The sequence below is a fragment of the Tetrao urogallus genome (genome assembly GCF_951394365.1).
Source record: "Tetrao urogallus genome assembly, chromosome: 7".
NCBI lineage: Eukaryota > Metazoa > Chordata > Aves > Galliformes > Phasianidae > Tetrao > Tetrao urogallus.
Genome location: NC_136820.1, coordinates 8,731,404 through 8,744,226, shown reverse-complemented (window position 1 = coordinate 8,744,226; position 12,823 = coordinate 8,731,404). Strand labels below are relative to the sequence as shown.

Below are 12,823 nucleotides of genomic sequence, written 5' to 3'. Positions count from 1 at the left end.
GAATGACAGATCAGCTGCTTTAAAGTGTTGTTCAGAGTGACAACTTCAGATCTTTCCAAGTGTATTTCCACAGTCCCTCCACCACCTTTCTCATGTACTTTGTCCTTACTTTTGTCTTTGTAGCTATAATTAGTAGTGGAGAAGACAGATAATAAAAGCTAACTCAAGCTGAGGTTCAATTGCCTGGTGACAAGGTGTTGGCATAGTTCCTCCAATCCAGGATGCCCAGAGAAGTGGAGATACCCTGGTCAGTCAAATGCCAATGTCTAAGAAGATATGGAGCATGCTAAGAAAGAATGTTAATAATTACCTAAGGTAGTTAAGCAGGAAGAAAAAATGCAGAATCTAACTCAGCTGGAGTGTTCTGCCTGACTTTGAGTCTTCTTTATTGAATGGGAAGATTGGAAACTGAAGCAACAAAACATCAGCAAAAAATGAGGCCTCTGAAAGAAATTGGTTCAATATGTTTTAGAAAATATGCCGAGGAAGGGGAGGAGTAATGTCAGAAAATACTACAAAGCACACTGAGCAACTTCCTTGTCTTCTTACAAATAGGACATGGAGAAGTTTGTACTAAAAAGAGATGAGATGGGGTGTTTCTGCATGTGCCACGTCTCAGCTATGAGGATAGCAAAGCAGTGCAGCATACTACATGCAAAAATAAGAAAGATTTAACAAATTCACTGATTTTCTTTGTTTTTGCATAATTATTACTAGGGAGTACTATAAACTATAGCCTTCTGCAGTATGCAGGAGCCTTAGCAAACCTTTCTCCGTAACTCCTTGCTTTCAAAAGCCAAGGCTGTAATGACCCATGCTTTGGGAGGAATCGTGAGTTTGTAACTCCCAAGAGAAACATTCAGCTCTTCAGATTGGTTGTAATTTGCTTATAGAAGTTTCTGTTAGCCAAGGTTGTCCAGAAAATGACAAGTTGAAAATCACTCAGCCTACAGGAAAAAATACATCTGTAACAGAGCAACTTCAGCTGTAGTTTCTTGAATAATTTATATTAATGAACGTTTAATTGGTTTATGCTTACGACGCTGTTTAACTCAGCAGAATGAAGTTGCCCTGTAGGACGAGGAAAAGCTTCAGAATTATAAAGCTTGAATAATATCTCAGGTGCTCTGAGTGCTTATCTTACTTGTTTATCTTTGCAATATTAATCAGAACCATTAAAAAAAAACCAACACAACAAAACAGTCTGGAAGCCTTTGTACCTACTTGTGACATCAAGAGCCAGCATCTCAAAAAAGAAGGGGAAGAAGAATGAAGACTGCATGACTGGCACTGAGTGTACTGCCATGATTTAAATGGTGAACTAATGTTTAGTCATACACAACAATAATTGCTGTGTCCTGTTTTTCCTAAATAGGCAATTATATCAGAGCCTGCACCTACTTCCTGCTGGTAAATGGATTTTAAAATCACAATAGAAGTTAATAACAATAGCATCAGAATATGTTGCCTTTGAAGATCTATCTTTTTTCAGTTGTTAGGCTTTGAATTGTGTAGAAACGCTCAGGATTTATTATGTAGTAAAACAGAAAAAGTGTCTTGCTCCACTTGTATTGCACTATAATTTTTAATTCCCTACTGTATGTCTGTCTGTGTTTACATGGATTTCTTTTCCACAATAAAACTGTTTGGATTTCTTTTGTGTGTGTCTGTTTTTTTCTCAGATTCGAATGAAAACTTCTTTTGCTTTTCCTATTTTGCTACATGCCAGAGCAAACCAGCTTACTTCTCTGCACAGAACTACTTGCTTGAAACTGTAAGGTTGCTCATTTTCTTCTGAAACAGCAGCTGAAATTCTGACATTCTTTCTTTTTCAAACATTTTTATTTTCCTGTTTTCAAGAGGACCTTGGTAAGGTTGTGCAGACCTTCATACTTTTCACAAGAGGAGAAGTAACATTTCAGCAGGGAAAAAAAGAAAAGGCAAGAAAAAACAGAAAAAACAACCTTTCATTCTTGACAGTGAGAGCATTAGGTAACTCAGAGATATAGAAGACTGTATGCATGTAGGCTTTATGTTTGTATTTGTAAGGCTATATAGAAAAGCATCTTTTAAATGTTTAGTTTACATCAGCAGATGTTTCTTACAGTATCAGCTGGCTTCTGTGAACTTAGATGGTTACAGGCACTGAAGTGGGACATGACCAGCATTTCAGAAGCAGCCAGGCAGAAGAAAGGTTTGTACTCAGAGTTAGTGTGTGTGCAGGGGAATAAGGTCTTGTTTCTCTGTGTGAATTGGTACTCTCTTATTCTGGTAAGTTGCTGCAGGACCTCTTGAAGTGATGTGTGCGGACTGATTTGCTCTCTGCACAGAGCTCCACAAAAATGGCAGTGCTGCACATGAGTATTTACTTCTGCTAGTCTTTGTATATATATTTTTGCAGCGAGGTTTGGAGAATGCTTATGTATGTCCAAAGGTAGCAGCACAGTTTGATGAAAGTAAAGAGAATTTAGATTGGTGGGGACCTCTGGACCTTCTACTCAAATGCACCCTTTTAAACCAGGTACTCAAGGCCTTGGCCAAGTGTGTTCTCAGTCTCTCCAAAGATAGAGATTTCTCAGCTTTTCTGGACTCTTCTTCCCATGTTTTACCATCCTCACAGCAAAAAAGTTTTATGTTGAAGTTTTCTACATTAAAAAATTGTTGTCTCTTCCTAAATTTAAATTATCAGTGTAAGTTGCATCATTTTTGCAGTTGTTGATGGCCCTCAGCATTCATTTTTAAAACTGAATGTGAAGTTGATTTTCTTGTGAATGTGGAGGGTTGATTTCACAGGATGTATGTGGAGACAGTGTTGAAAGGTGCTCAAGAAGTTCTTGCAGCCTGCTTTAATGTGAGTCTTCAGTGCGAATTGTGACAGTTTGCTATTGCAGCCCTGGATTTCTTCTTCTGGGAAAAATCTGCCAGCAGTTGAAGGCAAAATTCAGCGATACTCAACTGCAATCAAGGAGGAAGTTAAGGAGAAATATAGAACTTGCAAACTAAAAATAATCTGTCAAGTAAAACTTAAAAATGTGAATTCCTGAATGCATTATCCTTTTTTTCCATAGCCACAATTTTACTACTCTTTTTGTTGCTTTCTTGCTCTCTATTTTGCCCCCTTCTCTAAACCATGTTCTTCAGTATATGAATCCCTGCTGCAGGGTTTCTTATCCCAAATAGCAAACCCTTCCATTCTGTGCTAGTAGACATTAATTTGTGGATAATCTGAGCTAGTCTTGTTTTCTGAATAATATCTAGCTGTTCACGAGGAAAAATCTTTTTGATATCAAATCAAACTGGCATATTTCCTAGCTTATACAGTGTATAATACTTGGTTTAAAGTGGCTGACAGGCTGTCTTCTCTTTCTTTTGTCAGATGTGTGCAATAGTACCAATCTTCCTGAAGTTGAAATCATCAGTCTACTGGAAGAACAGCTGCCTCATTATAAGCTAAGAGCAGATACAATCTATGGTTATGACCACGACGACTGGCTTCATACTCCTCTCATTTCTCCTGATGCAAATATCGACTTAACAACTGAGCAAATAGAAGAGACCTTGAAATACTTCCGTAAGTGAAAAATTTATAAATTTTACTGAGGAATAAGTAAAACTATGCTATTTTTGTTACTGCCTCTGAGATACCTGTAATTCTCAAGAGAACGGTTGGTTTTCAAGTTTTATGGTGGTTAGTAAAGAAAGGAAATAATCAAAAACAGCAGTTGCATTTGTTAATCTGTGCATGTACTTCGTCACAATATCAAATATTGGTGAAACTTCAAGACTTCTTTTTGCTTGTTATCTCTCTGGCAAGAGAATGAAATTTCTATGTTTATAAAATGTAAAAAGCTTGGGCATGTTGCCTTATTTGCTTTTTTTCAGAATATTCTCTGACTCGCTGTAATGCTGTCTGTGTTACTGTGTGCCTGCATCACAAAATGATGTCAAATCATTTGTCTACTGCTTGAGTTTTTAAGAAAGACTTGTGAAGAACCAAACACTGAGCATTTAGTGAAGCTGGTTTGTCCCCTTGTTCTTTCTTTTGTTCACATTTATACTATTGTACAGAAAGGTACTGTTTGTGCCTGGAGAGAAGGCTTGTAGTCCTGTGACCTTATGCATTTTTCATTCTTTTGTTTGAGCTGGTAGATCCTTTTATCGTTGTGAATGGATTCGTGTCTCTATGTTCTTCTACTGTGGATGTGGACTTAGCTGTACAAGAAGGCCACACAACTGTGATTCATCCTTTAGTTGCTCATCAATCATGTAGTCTGCGATTAAATGATTCTTCTCCCCTCTTCCCATTTTCATGTGAAAATGCAGTTTTGTTACACTTCTGAATCGTGACATGTTCAAATAGTCTGCAGAGCACCAAGCCAGTAGGTGACATACTAAACCTGTAGTACTTAGACTTGCATAGTAGCGGATTTACATAAGTTATAGTGGTAGGTAGTTTTAGGTAGTTACTAAGGAGCTGTGGGGCTCAAAAGATTTGAGTTACAGGGCTCAACACAAGCCTTTGGAAATATGGCTTCACTGTCTTGTCATGCACCTGGAGAATTCACTTTCTAGTTCTGTAAGCTGTTACAAATACGAAGAACTGAGTTACTTCAGTGCCTCAACAAAAGACATGAAATATAAAATATCTACCAGTGACTTCATCGAGACGTTATTGTGGCCTTCCAAGATTTAGTTTATAAACATGAGGGAAATCAAGTTTTTACACAGGTAGATAGTGATAGGGCAAGTAGGAACAGTTTTGATCTAAGGGAGAGATTTACATTAGGTTTTAGGAGGAACTTTTTTTTTTAACCAAGAGAGTGGTAAGGTGCTGGAACAAGCTGTGGATAGTCTTCCCTGGAGGTGTTTAAGGCCAGTTTGGATGAGGTCCTGGGCAATCTGATCTAGTACTTGATCTAGCAGTTGACCTCTTTGTCTGTGGAAGGGATGTTAAAACTGATGATCCTTGAGGTCCCTTCCACCCCAAGCCATTCCATGAATGTATATCTGTTCTCCACCTTCTCTCCAGTCAGACAAAAGCAGTGCAGAATGACAGGTGGTAATAAGCTGATCAGTGGAATCAGTTAATTCTTGTTTCATAGCAGATATTTAATGCAGCTGAAATGGTGGCAGTAGTTGGCTTGAAGAAACCTTCTGAAAAATCAGTTTTCTAATATCTGTGGTAACGGGATTAATTGATTAATTATGTCTATCCTTAGGATGGTCTTAAAAGGGGCTGTTGCATTAAGCACAGGGAAGATTATTTACTAGTGGGGAAAGAAGGGCAGAAGTCTCCTACCTAAGATGCTCGTGTAATGATTCAGTAATGATGCATCACTGTTGAGAATGGGTACTTAATGAAGCAACTTGCATCAGAGAAATCAGATAGCAGTAGCTGCTTTTAACTTGCATGCTCAAACAATTTTATCCAGCATTTAGCTTGCAAGCATAATGGGCTGCAAGCTTTGCTATGTGCTGCAATTTCAAAACTTCACCCAGTCAAATAGCCTGAATGGAGGGGGAAAAAGAAAAAAGAAGAAAAAAAAGTCATGTGTTTTCTGCTTTAATTAGTAATTAACTGCTTACAGAAAAGGGACTAAGCAAGGAGAACTTCTGTAAAGAAAGTTTGTTGCTTAACGCTAATGTACAAGCACGCGCTCAACAGGCAGTGGCTTAAGAAGTTGGAAGTGAGCAAAGTTAATCCCTAGACTGCTATCCTGCCAGCTGAGATCACTGCTTTTACCCTTGTTCAGTTGTGAACGACTCATGCAAAGCTGTAGTGCAAGATCATAAAACTTTGGCATGTTTGGAAGTTATGGCACTGTGCATAAACATTGCTTTATGAAAAATGAACCGTGAAAATAAAGATATTAAATAAGTTGTCACAAAAGTAAATTGTACCATTATCACTCTGCAGAGTATTTTCTAGGGTGTGACTTTTAGCACTGTGATTCATTTTCAGAGCTGCAATCAGGGCACTCCTTTTGTACATGTTTACCTTGTTTTATAAACCTTGATGGAGGAGGAGGGGGAAGGTCAATATATACTGTAGCTTGTCTATGTTAGGACTACATTACAGATTTCCATTTTATTCAGAACGTTATTCTTACGGTCTATGAATGGAGTTGCATATAAGAAATAGCAGAAGTGACATTTATAATCTGTCAGACTTTCTGAAGTAAAGGAAGGATTAATTAATTTTATTGCACCAGAAAAGAATTTCCTGCAACATAAATGCTATTATCAGAATTAAAATGTCCTACATGTACAGATTATTATGTCTTCCTAGGGTTTTTTAGAAGCACTTTAAGATGAGCAAACTATAATTGATGTTGCAGTCTGAGCTTGTGCAGAATATTTTAGGTATGAAATGAAGTCTTTTTATTGCTTATGGTTCCTAGCATTCCAGTATCGACCAGCTTTGAAACCACCAGTATTATGAATAGTTGAGAAGTCAAAAGGAAGGGATGTGTGGTGGCATTATTCAGGAAATGTTTGCAGACTGAGAAATATCGGACAGAGCCAGGAATGTTTGAGCATGTTTTAATATATGTAAATATTGTGCATAGTTAACATATGCAAATATGTATTTTGTAAGGCTTCCTGTTCTTTATGTAGGGCGTTTATCGGGAGGAGCAACATTTTGTTATCCGAACTCTCACCACACCGCTTAATTAGTGTGTTATTACTTAGTCTGGAAATAATCTGAATAGTAATTCCACTGTGATACTCTTGCAGTATCAGTCGTTTTAATAATGTTCAGATACCTACAGTGAACTGCTGGAATTAGGCAGAGGGAACACTTCTGGTTTTCTACTAGCTGTAAATGATGGCAAAGTGTTTCTTGTTTGACCATGGCGTGGTGTCATTTACTTATTTTGTTTGTTTCGGCACTAAATGAGAGCAGGGTTTTTTTTGCCTTATTCCAGCTGCAGGCTTTGAACACATTTGTGGCCAGTTACCATTACTCAGTGACTCTTTAAGCTCTGTCTTGGTTCTGATCCATGTCTCTACTCTGTCTTGCCTCAGTGTGTGAGTTTTGAACAGGATGGATGTCTGAACCTTTAAATCTCAATACTGGATTACTTAAAAGTACTTTGAGACCCATAGAAATAGGAAAGTGGGATGGGATGAATATATATATATATATATATATATATATATATATATATATATATATATATATATAATGTGAGTGTGTATATATTACAATAGACACAGGTGTGAGTAAATATATATATGATATGCATGCAATTGATGTACAATTGAATTTGTAGTTATCCTTCTGAAAGAACTTTGATATGTAATGACAGAATTTTAAATCTCTACTCAAAATGAAAGTAGTTCCTTAAATGCTTTTTAGGTTAAGCCTTATAAAGTGCCCTTAAGTTCTCCATGGACTGTCTATCTCTGAGAACTGCACTTCCAAAAAAAAAAGCTGTTTAAAATCTCATTTGTATATGAATTATAGTACTGCTTTTATTAGGTATATGCACACAGATTTTTGACATATCTGAAGTATGTTCTCTAATTCATTCTCATTATCTAGCCAGAATTCCCCTTTCCTATCAAACAGTCTTAGTACTAGGAAACTTATGATACTACATACTCATTTGACCCCGATTTTTTCATTTCTGAATAATATATTTAATAAGAGAGATTGTGTGGTTGTTTTGATAGATTCAAATGTCTCCAAGGACCATTATCAGTGAAGGAGCTTAAATCACTTGTAGTGACAGTATCCTCTAGTTCGAGTTCATCTGTGTTTGCATTTGGTGCCAGGAGAGGATGTATGAGAAATGCTACTTCCAAGAGTGATTCAGCAGCTGCCTTGCTGTCCTTTGAAGTAGAAGCATTGAAGTGAAGTAATGGAGCTTTTCTGAAGAGTTGGTGGGTGTTTGTAATGTTCTGTCAGGCTTTCAATGTATACAAATACGTTTTCATTCAGTTAAGAAGCAAATTAGTAATTAATGCTCACCCATACCAGTCCTGCTGTCACTGGACTGTTTCAGGGGATAGAGGGAGAGAAGATAGCATTACATTTGTGCTGTTTCCATTTAAAATAGGAAACATATCACAAAGAAACACTTGTATTTAGGAAAATAGTCTATCATTTTGAGTGATGGGAGAAATTGTCTTTTCCAGATTGTGAACTGAAAAGAATGCCAGTGCTTTTAACAGGGCCACTGTCTTAATGGATGTCTCCATTCGGTACTTGATCTCCACTGGTCATTTATTTAGGCTTGTTTATCCATCTTTTAATAGAGCATAATGGCATGCTGTACTGAACTTTGAAGGGCTCCTAGAGTACCACCTGCTCTTTCTTGATATTCAAAGAACACCATGTTAAAGAAGATAAGAATTTATCTTCTGTAATTTCTCCTTAAAAATCAGAAGGTACTAGAAGCTCAAAGCTGAAGGGAGGAGGAAGAGCTCCAGTGGAAACACAGATTAAGGAGGTCGGTATAGTATGGGCAGGTTTTCAGTAACATGGAAGAAAAATATCTTCTGCAGCTTGTTTATAATGAGAAACTTGGAATTAAACTACTTTGACTCATTTCTTGTCACGTAGAGGTCTGTAAAGCATCGGTACTTCTGCTACACTTATACAATGGTTGCTTGAGTGCTTTATGCCAGTGATATGTGCTTTAATAAGACATTTTCATTCTGCAGTCCCCTGAACTTGTTCGACCTAGTTTTCTAATGACATGGTTAGAGCTGAGTCAAGATCTGACCCATTAAAATAAAAAAAGCAATGAGATTTTGAGGGGTGTTGAATGTGTTTATGCATATGGTGGTGGTGGCAATCTTGCACCTCTCTATTAATTCTTTCTTGACTATAGAAATCAGTCTCATTTTGTTAGATGACATAGTGCCAGTGTTCTAGGTTGTATTCAGTAGGATTGAGAGAATACACTTCAGTATTTCCAGTCTGCACAAAGAGATCTTACTGAAGATTATTCATTATCAGTCTTGAAGGTTTTGGCTTGATTGGTATTTTCAAAAGCAACTTTTGTGCATTCATTGTCTGCTTGCTGAACACTGAAATGTTTAGCATCTGGATTTTCTTCCCTCATTGCAGTTTGGTGTATTAATCAACCTGCATCTTGCAGAGCTCTGTTAACAGTAGGAAAAATGGACAATAGTTTTCATCTTAGCATTGGGTTTTTGTGTGCATATTTTAATAAGCCTTAGCAGTCTTTTAGACAGATCTAACAAGGTAGGATTCTGAGCATTCACATTGCCCCTTTTCATATAAAGCTAGACAGGCAAACTCTTAAGCTTGATTTAAGTAGATATTTGCTTCTTTATATTTGGAGACATTCCAAGGCAAAAAAAAAAAAAAAAAAAGCAATTATCTGTTCTCTCCATTCTTCATCTATTTTTCTCTATTTTAAATGCATCTAGTAACTTTATTTCTGTGATGGTGCTGTTGTTGATTAAGATCTTAGATGATGCCTCATACAGTCCTCACTCACTGTTCATGGTGAGTGCAACCATGCAAATTCCAGGTGCCTGGGGCTTTTCCCTGAGCATTGGGAGAAATGGCCTTCTTCCCTGCAGGTTTGTGCCCTTTGCTGAAAGGCTGTGTCACCAGGTGAAGACATTAAAAGGAAGGTAGTAGCATCAGAGAGGATAGAAGACATAGAATCTGAAGAATGGCTGAGGGTTGTGCTGCAATTCAGGAGGACTTTGACAAGCTGGAGCAATGGGGTCAGGAAGAGCCTCATGCAATCCAACAAAGAGAAGCACCACATTCTGCACCTGCAGAGGAAAGCTCCAGGCAGCAGGACATGTTGACTGACCAGCTGGAAAGCAGTCTTGCAGAAAAAGACCTTTACTTGTTCTTGATAGGTGTATATACATTTGAGTATTCTTTTAAAAAGCGGCATCTTATGGAAGTGGTTAGGTCTTGCTATCATGGTCTCACAGTATTTAAGCATGACCAATGATACATTAATGAATACTGAAAAACAGTTTCACAGATATCTGTTTGAAGACAGCATGAATTTTGATTCATACAGATGCAAGTGTGTTACTCTCCAGGAATCATTCAGGAATCACCAAACATGCCACAGAGAGTAAAAAAGTTTACCTTGGTCCTTTTCATGGGGAGGGGAGAAATAATCCTATTACGTGGAAAATCAGCTTTTGTCCTTAAGTAATTTAATCTGTCTGCTCCTATCTCACATTAAATTGTCTTGCTTCAGTGGGAGAATACTTAAAAGACTCCTATGAAGCAGAGATTTTGTCCAGGTGAGGTCGTTGGCCCCTTATGGTGTTTGGAGTCCCTAAGCTCTGTCCATGTGTAGAAAGTACTTGTACCATTTTGAAGCCTTGGACAATAATTACATTTACAATACACTAAAGTGATCAAATCTGAAGCACTCATTTATTTTAAATGCTGGTTCTGAAAGCTGCTGATACAAGGCCTTCAGTATTCTGGTTCCACTCTTTTCGGGTGAAGCAGGCTGCTGTGACTTCTTGCTTAAGCAAAATACTTAACTGGAAGAGATCATTATCCTAAGATGCAGAGTTGCTTGTTGTTACTAGATGTGAATTCATGGAATTCCTCTTGCTCCATGTTATTTTAGAAGTTGAAATCCAAATAACAGTTCACTTCAGTAAATTCAGAAATAACAGAATGCCAGCCTGTCCTTGAAAATCAGTTGTACTTTTAAATATGCTCTGTTTTCCTTTTTAATGTTCTTCAATAATTTAAAAAAGAAAGAAAAAGAAAAAAGAAAGCAAGTGGAAAAACATCAACTTGCAAATGAACTGCTGTGGCAAAGCCTGATTAGTAGCAGTACACATTGCATAACGTGGGCTGTACAGCAGTTCCTCTGGCAGAAAGGAGTCCAGCTGATGTTAGTGGTATGGGTAGCTTTATCCCGTGTGTTGGTGGCTCTGGAAAGTAATGAGAGGATGTCGTGTTTGACTGTCAGGACCTGATTTTGTGCTCGAACCAATGGAAGAAATGCATCCCAGAGGTAATTAAATGGGAGCTAATACACGATTTTAGCCACTGTGAGTCCAACATGATGCATCCAGCTCTCATGTTCATTTCACAAGATTTTCCCAGAATTGGGAAAGTTTTGAATAAGAAGGCTGAGAATGACTAAGCATGGGGAGGCATGACTGATGAGGTTTGAGATAAAGATATTATTTGCTTTCTTTGCCAGCAGAGATGACTTATGGCTTCTTTGCTCCGTAGTAACATAGTTGTCCACCTTCCTGGGTGTGCTGCTACAGGTTTCTTGAGAGGCAAAGTTTGCAACTTGGGTTGAGGCTATCTTTGTCAAATATTCTCTTTAAAGAAATAAAAGGATTTGTATTGTTTTGTGACCTGGTTAATTTGGGCAGTTCAATTCGGCATTGAGCCTATGGCACAGATTCATTACAGCAAAAGGGAAGGAAGAAGAGAGCTCTTGAACTTGGCAGCCCAGTTTTTCTGCCTAAATATACTCCTTTGCAACTGCAAACTTGAGCACTCAGTCTATTTAGCTTGTCAATGTTGGCTGCCAGAATTCTTTATTAGTCTGGATATTTTGCTGTCTGGAGAACAAAGAAGTTTCTTTGTTTTGTTTAAACTAAAGATGAAAAATGGCATAAAATGTGGTACCTGGAAGACCAAGTGAATGTGAATAAACATACATGGATTTAGAATATGAAAAATGTCATTGCTTGTAAACACAATTTAGTACCTGGAATCTTTTCATAGCTCAATTATCTGATAAGTATTAGGCAATTATCGTGGTAATTCTTCATTCAAATACAGTGTTACAGTACAGAGGTTTGAATACAAAGAGGTTTAATGTTAATAGGAGCAGTCCACCAGAAAATCATACTGTTCCGGTAGATGTTGCTTACATAAAGACTGATACACATATCTATATGAAGTAAAACTGGGCTGCAGAAGTTGAAAGATGTTTCTGCTGCTATGTGGCTGCTCTGCTGGCCTGGCTATACTTTCATTTCCAACCCAACAGCCTTTCCAGCCTGACCTTCCTACAGCTACATTTTCTCATGTAGTTGAAGGGCTACTTGCATGTGGATACCTGGATTTATAGTATTCTGACTGGGGTGCCTGTCTTCAAGCTGGGAAGATCACAGCATCTTTCCACATCTCTTGAGTATTTCTGGTTTTCTCCACAGAAAGATAATGCCTTTCCTGATTATACCAGTGTGTTTTCAATTAGCTCTGCAGAATAATACCAATAAAGCTGAAAACAAGCAAAACCCACCACCAAAACCAAAGGAAGAAACAATAACAACAAAAACCAATACCAAAAATCTCATCCCACTTAGAACTACTTTTATCCTCTCTAAATGAAGTGTGTGTGTTGAGACAGGGAGGAAGGAGGAGTGAGAAAAAAAATTCCACCATGGTTAAAAAGATTTCCTTTGTTTAAATTGTCAGGAAATAGAAAGGAGAAAGTCCTTGCAGCAATTTTGATCTGGTAGCCAGCATCCAGTCTTTATATCTTAAATGCTGATTAAATAGAATTACCAACCTCAAATTACCTTTCAGACAAAAATAATACAAGTGGAACAAATTGCTTATGTGCAGAGCAATTGAGTTAATGTTGCCACAGAAACCTTTATTTTGTTCTGACAGTGTTTTAACAGCATAGCCTTAACTGCACTTAACAGCAAATCCAGCTCTCACCTTGTGAACATACAGAACTGAAACTGTAGGGCTGAGTTAGAGCTGGAGTGCCTCTTCACATTCCTCTATTTCAAGATGGCGTGTCCAACGTGAGGGCAGGTTGATCACATCTGGCAAAATTGCTCACAGTGTTCAAAATGTTAATTATTTTTT

The 12,823-nt window shown here is 37.7% G+C and overlaps 1 protein-coding gene across 1 annotated transcript in view; it reads left to right on the top strand.

Moving 5' to 3' along the window:
* TRAK1 (trafficking kinesin protein 1) overlaps positions 1-12,823 on the top strand; it is a gene marked incomplete at both ends in the record, with an annotated part of 98,236 nt that overhangs the window by 31,022 nt on the left and 54,391 nt on the right. The window contains one exon of the mRNA XM_079538561.1: positions 3,377-3,571. Coding sequence (XP_079394687.1) covers positions 3,377-3,571 — 195 coding nt within the window. The remainder of the gene's footprint in view (positions 1-3,376; positions 3,572-12,823) is intronic.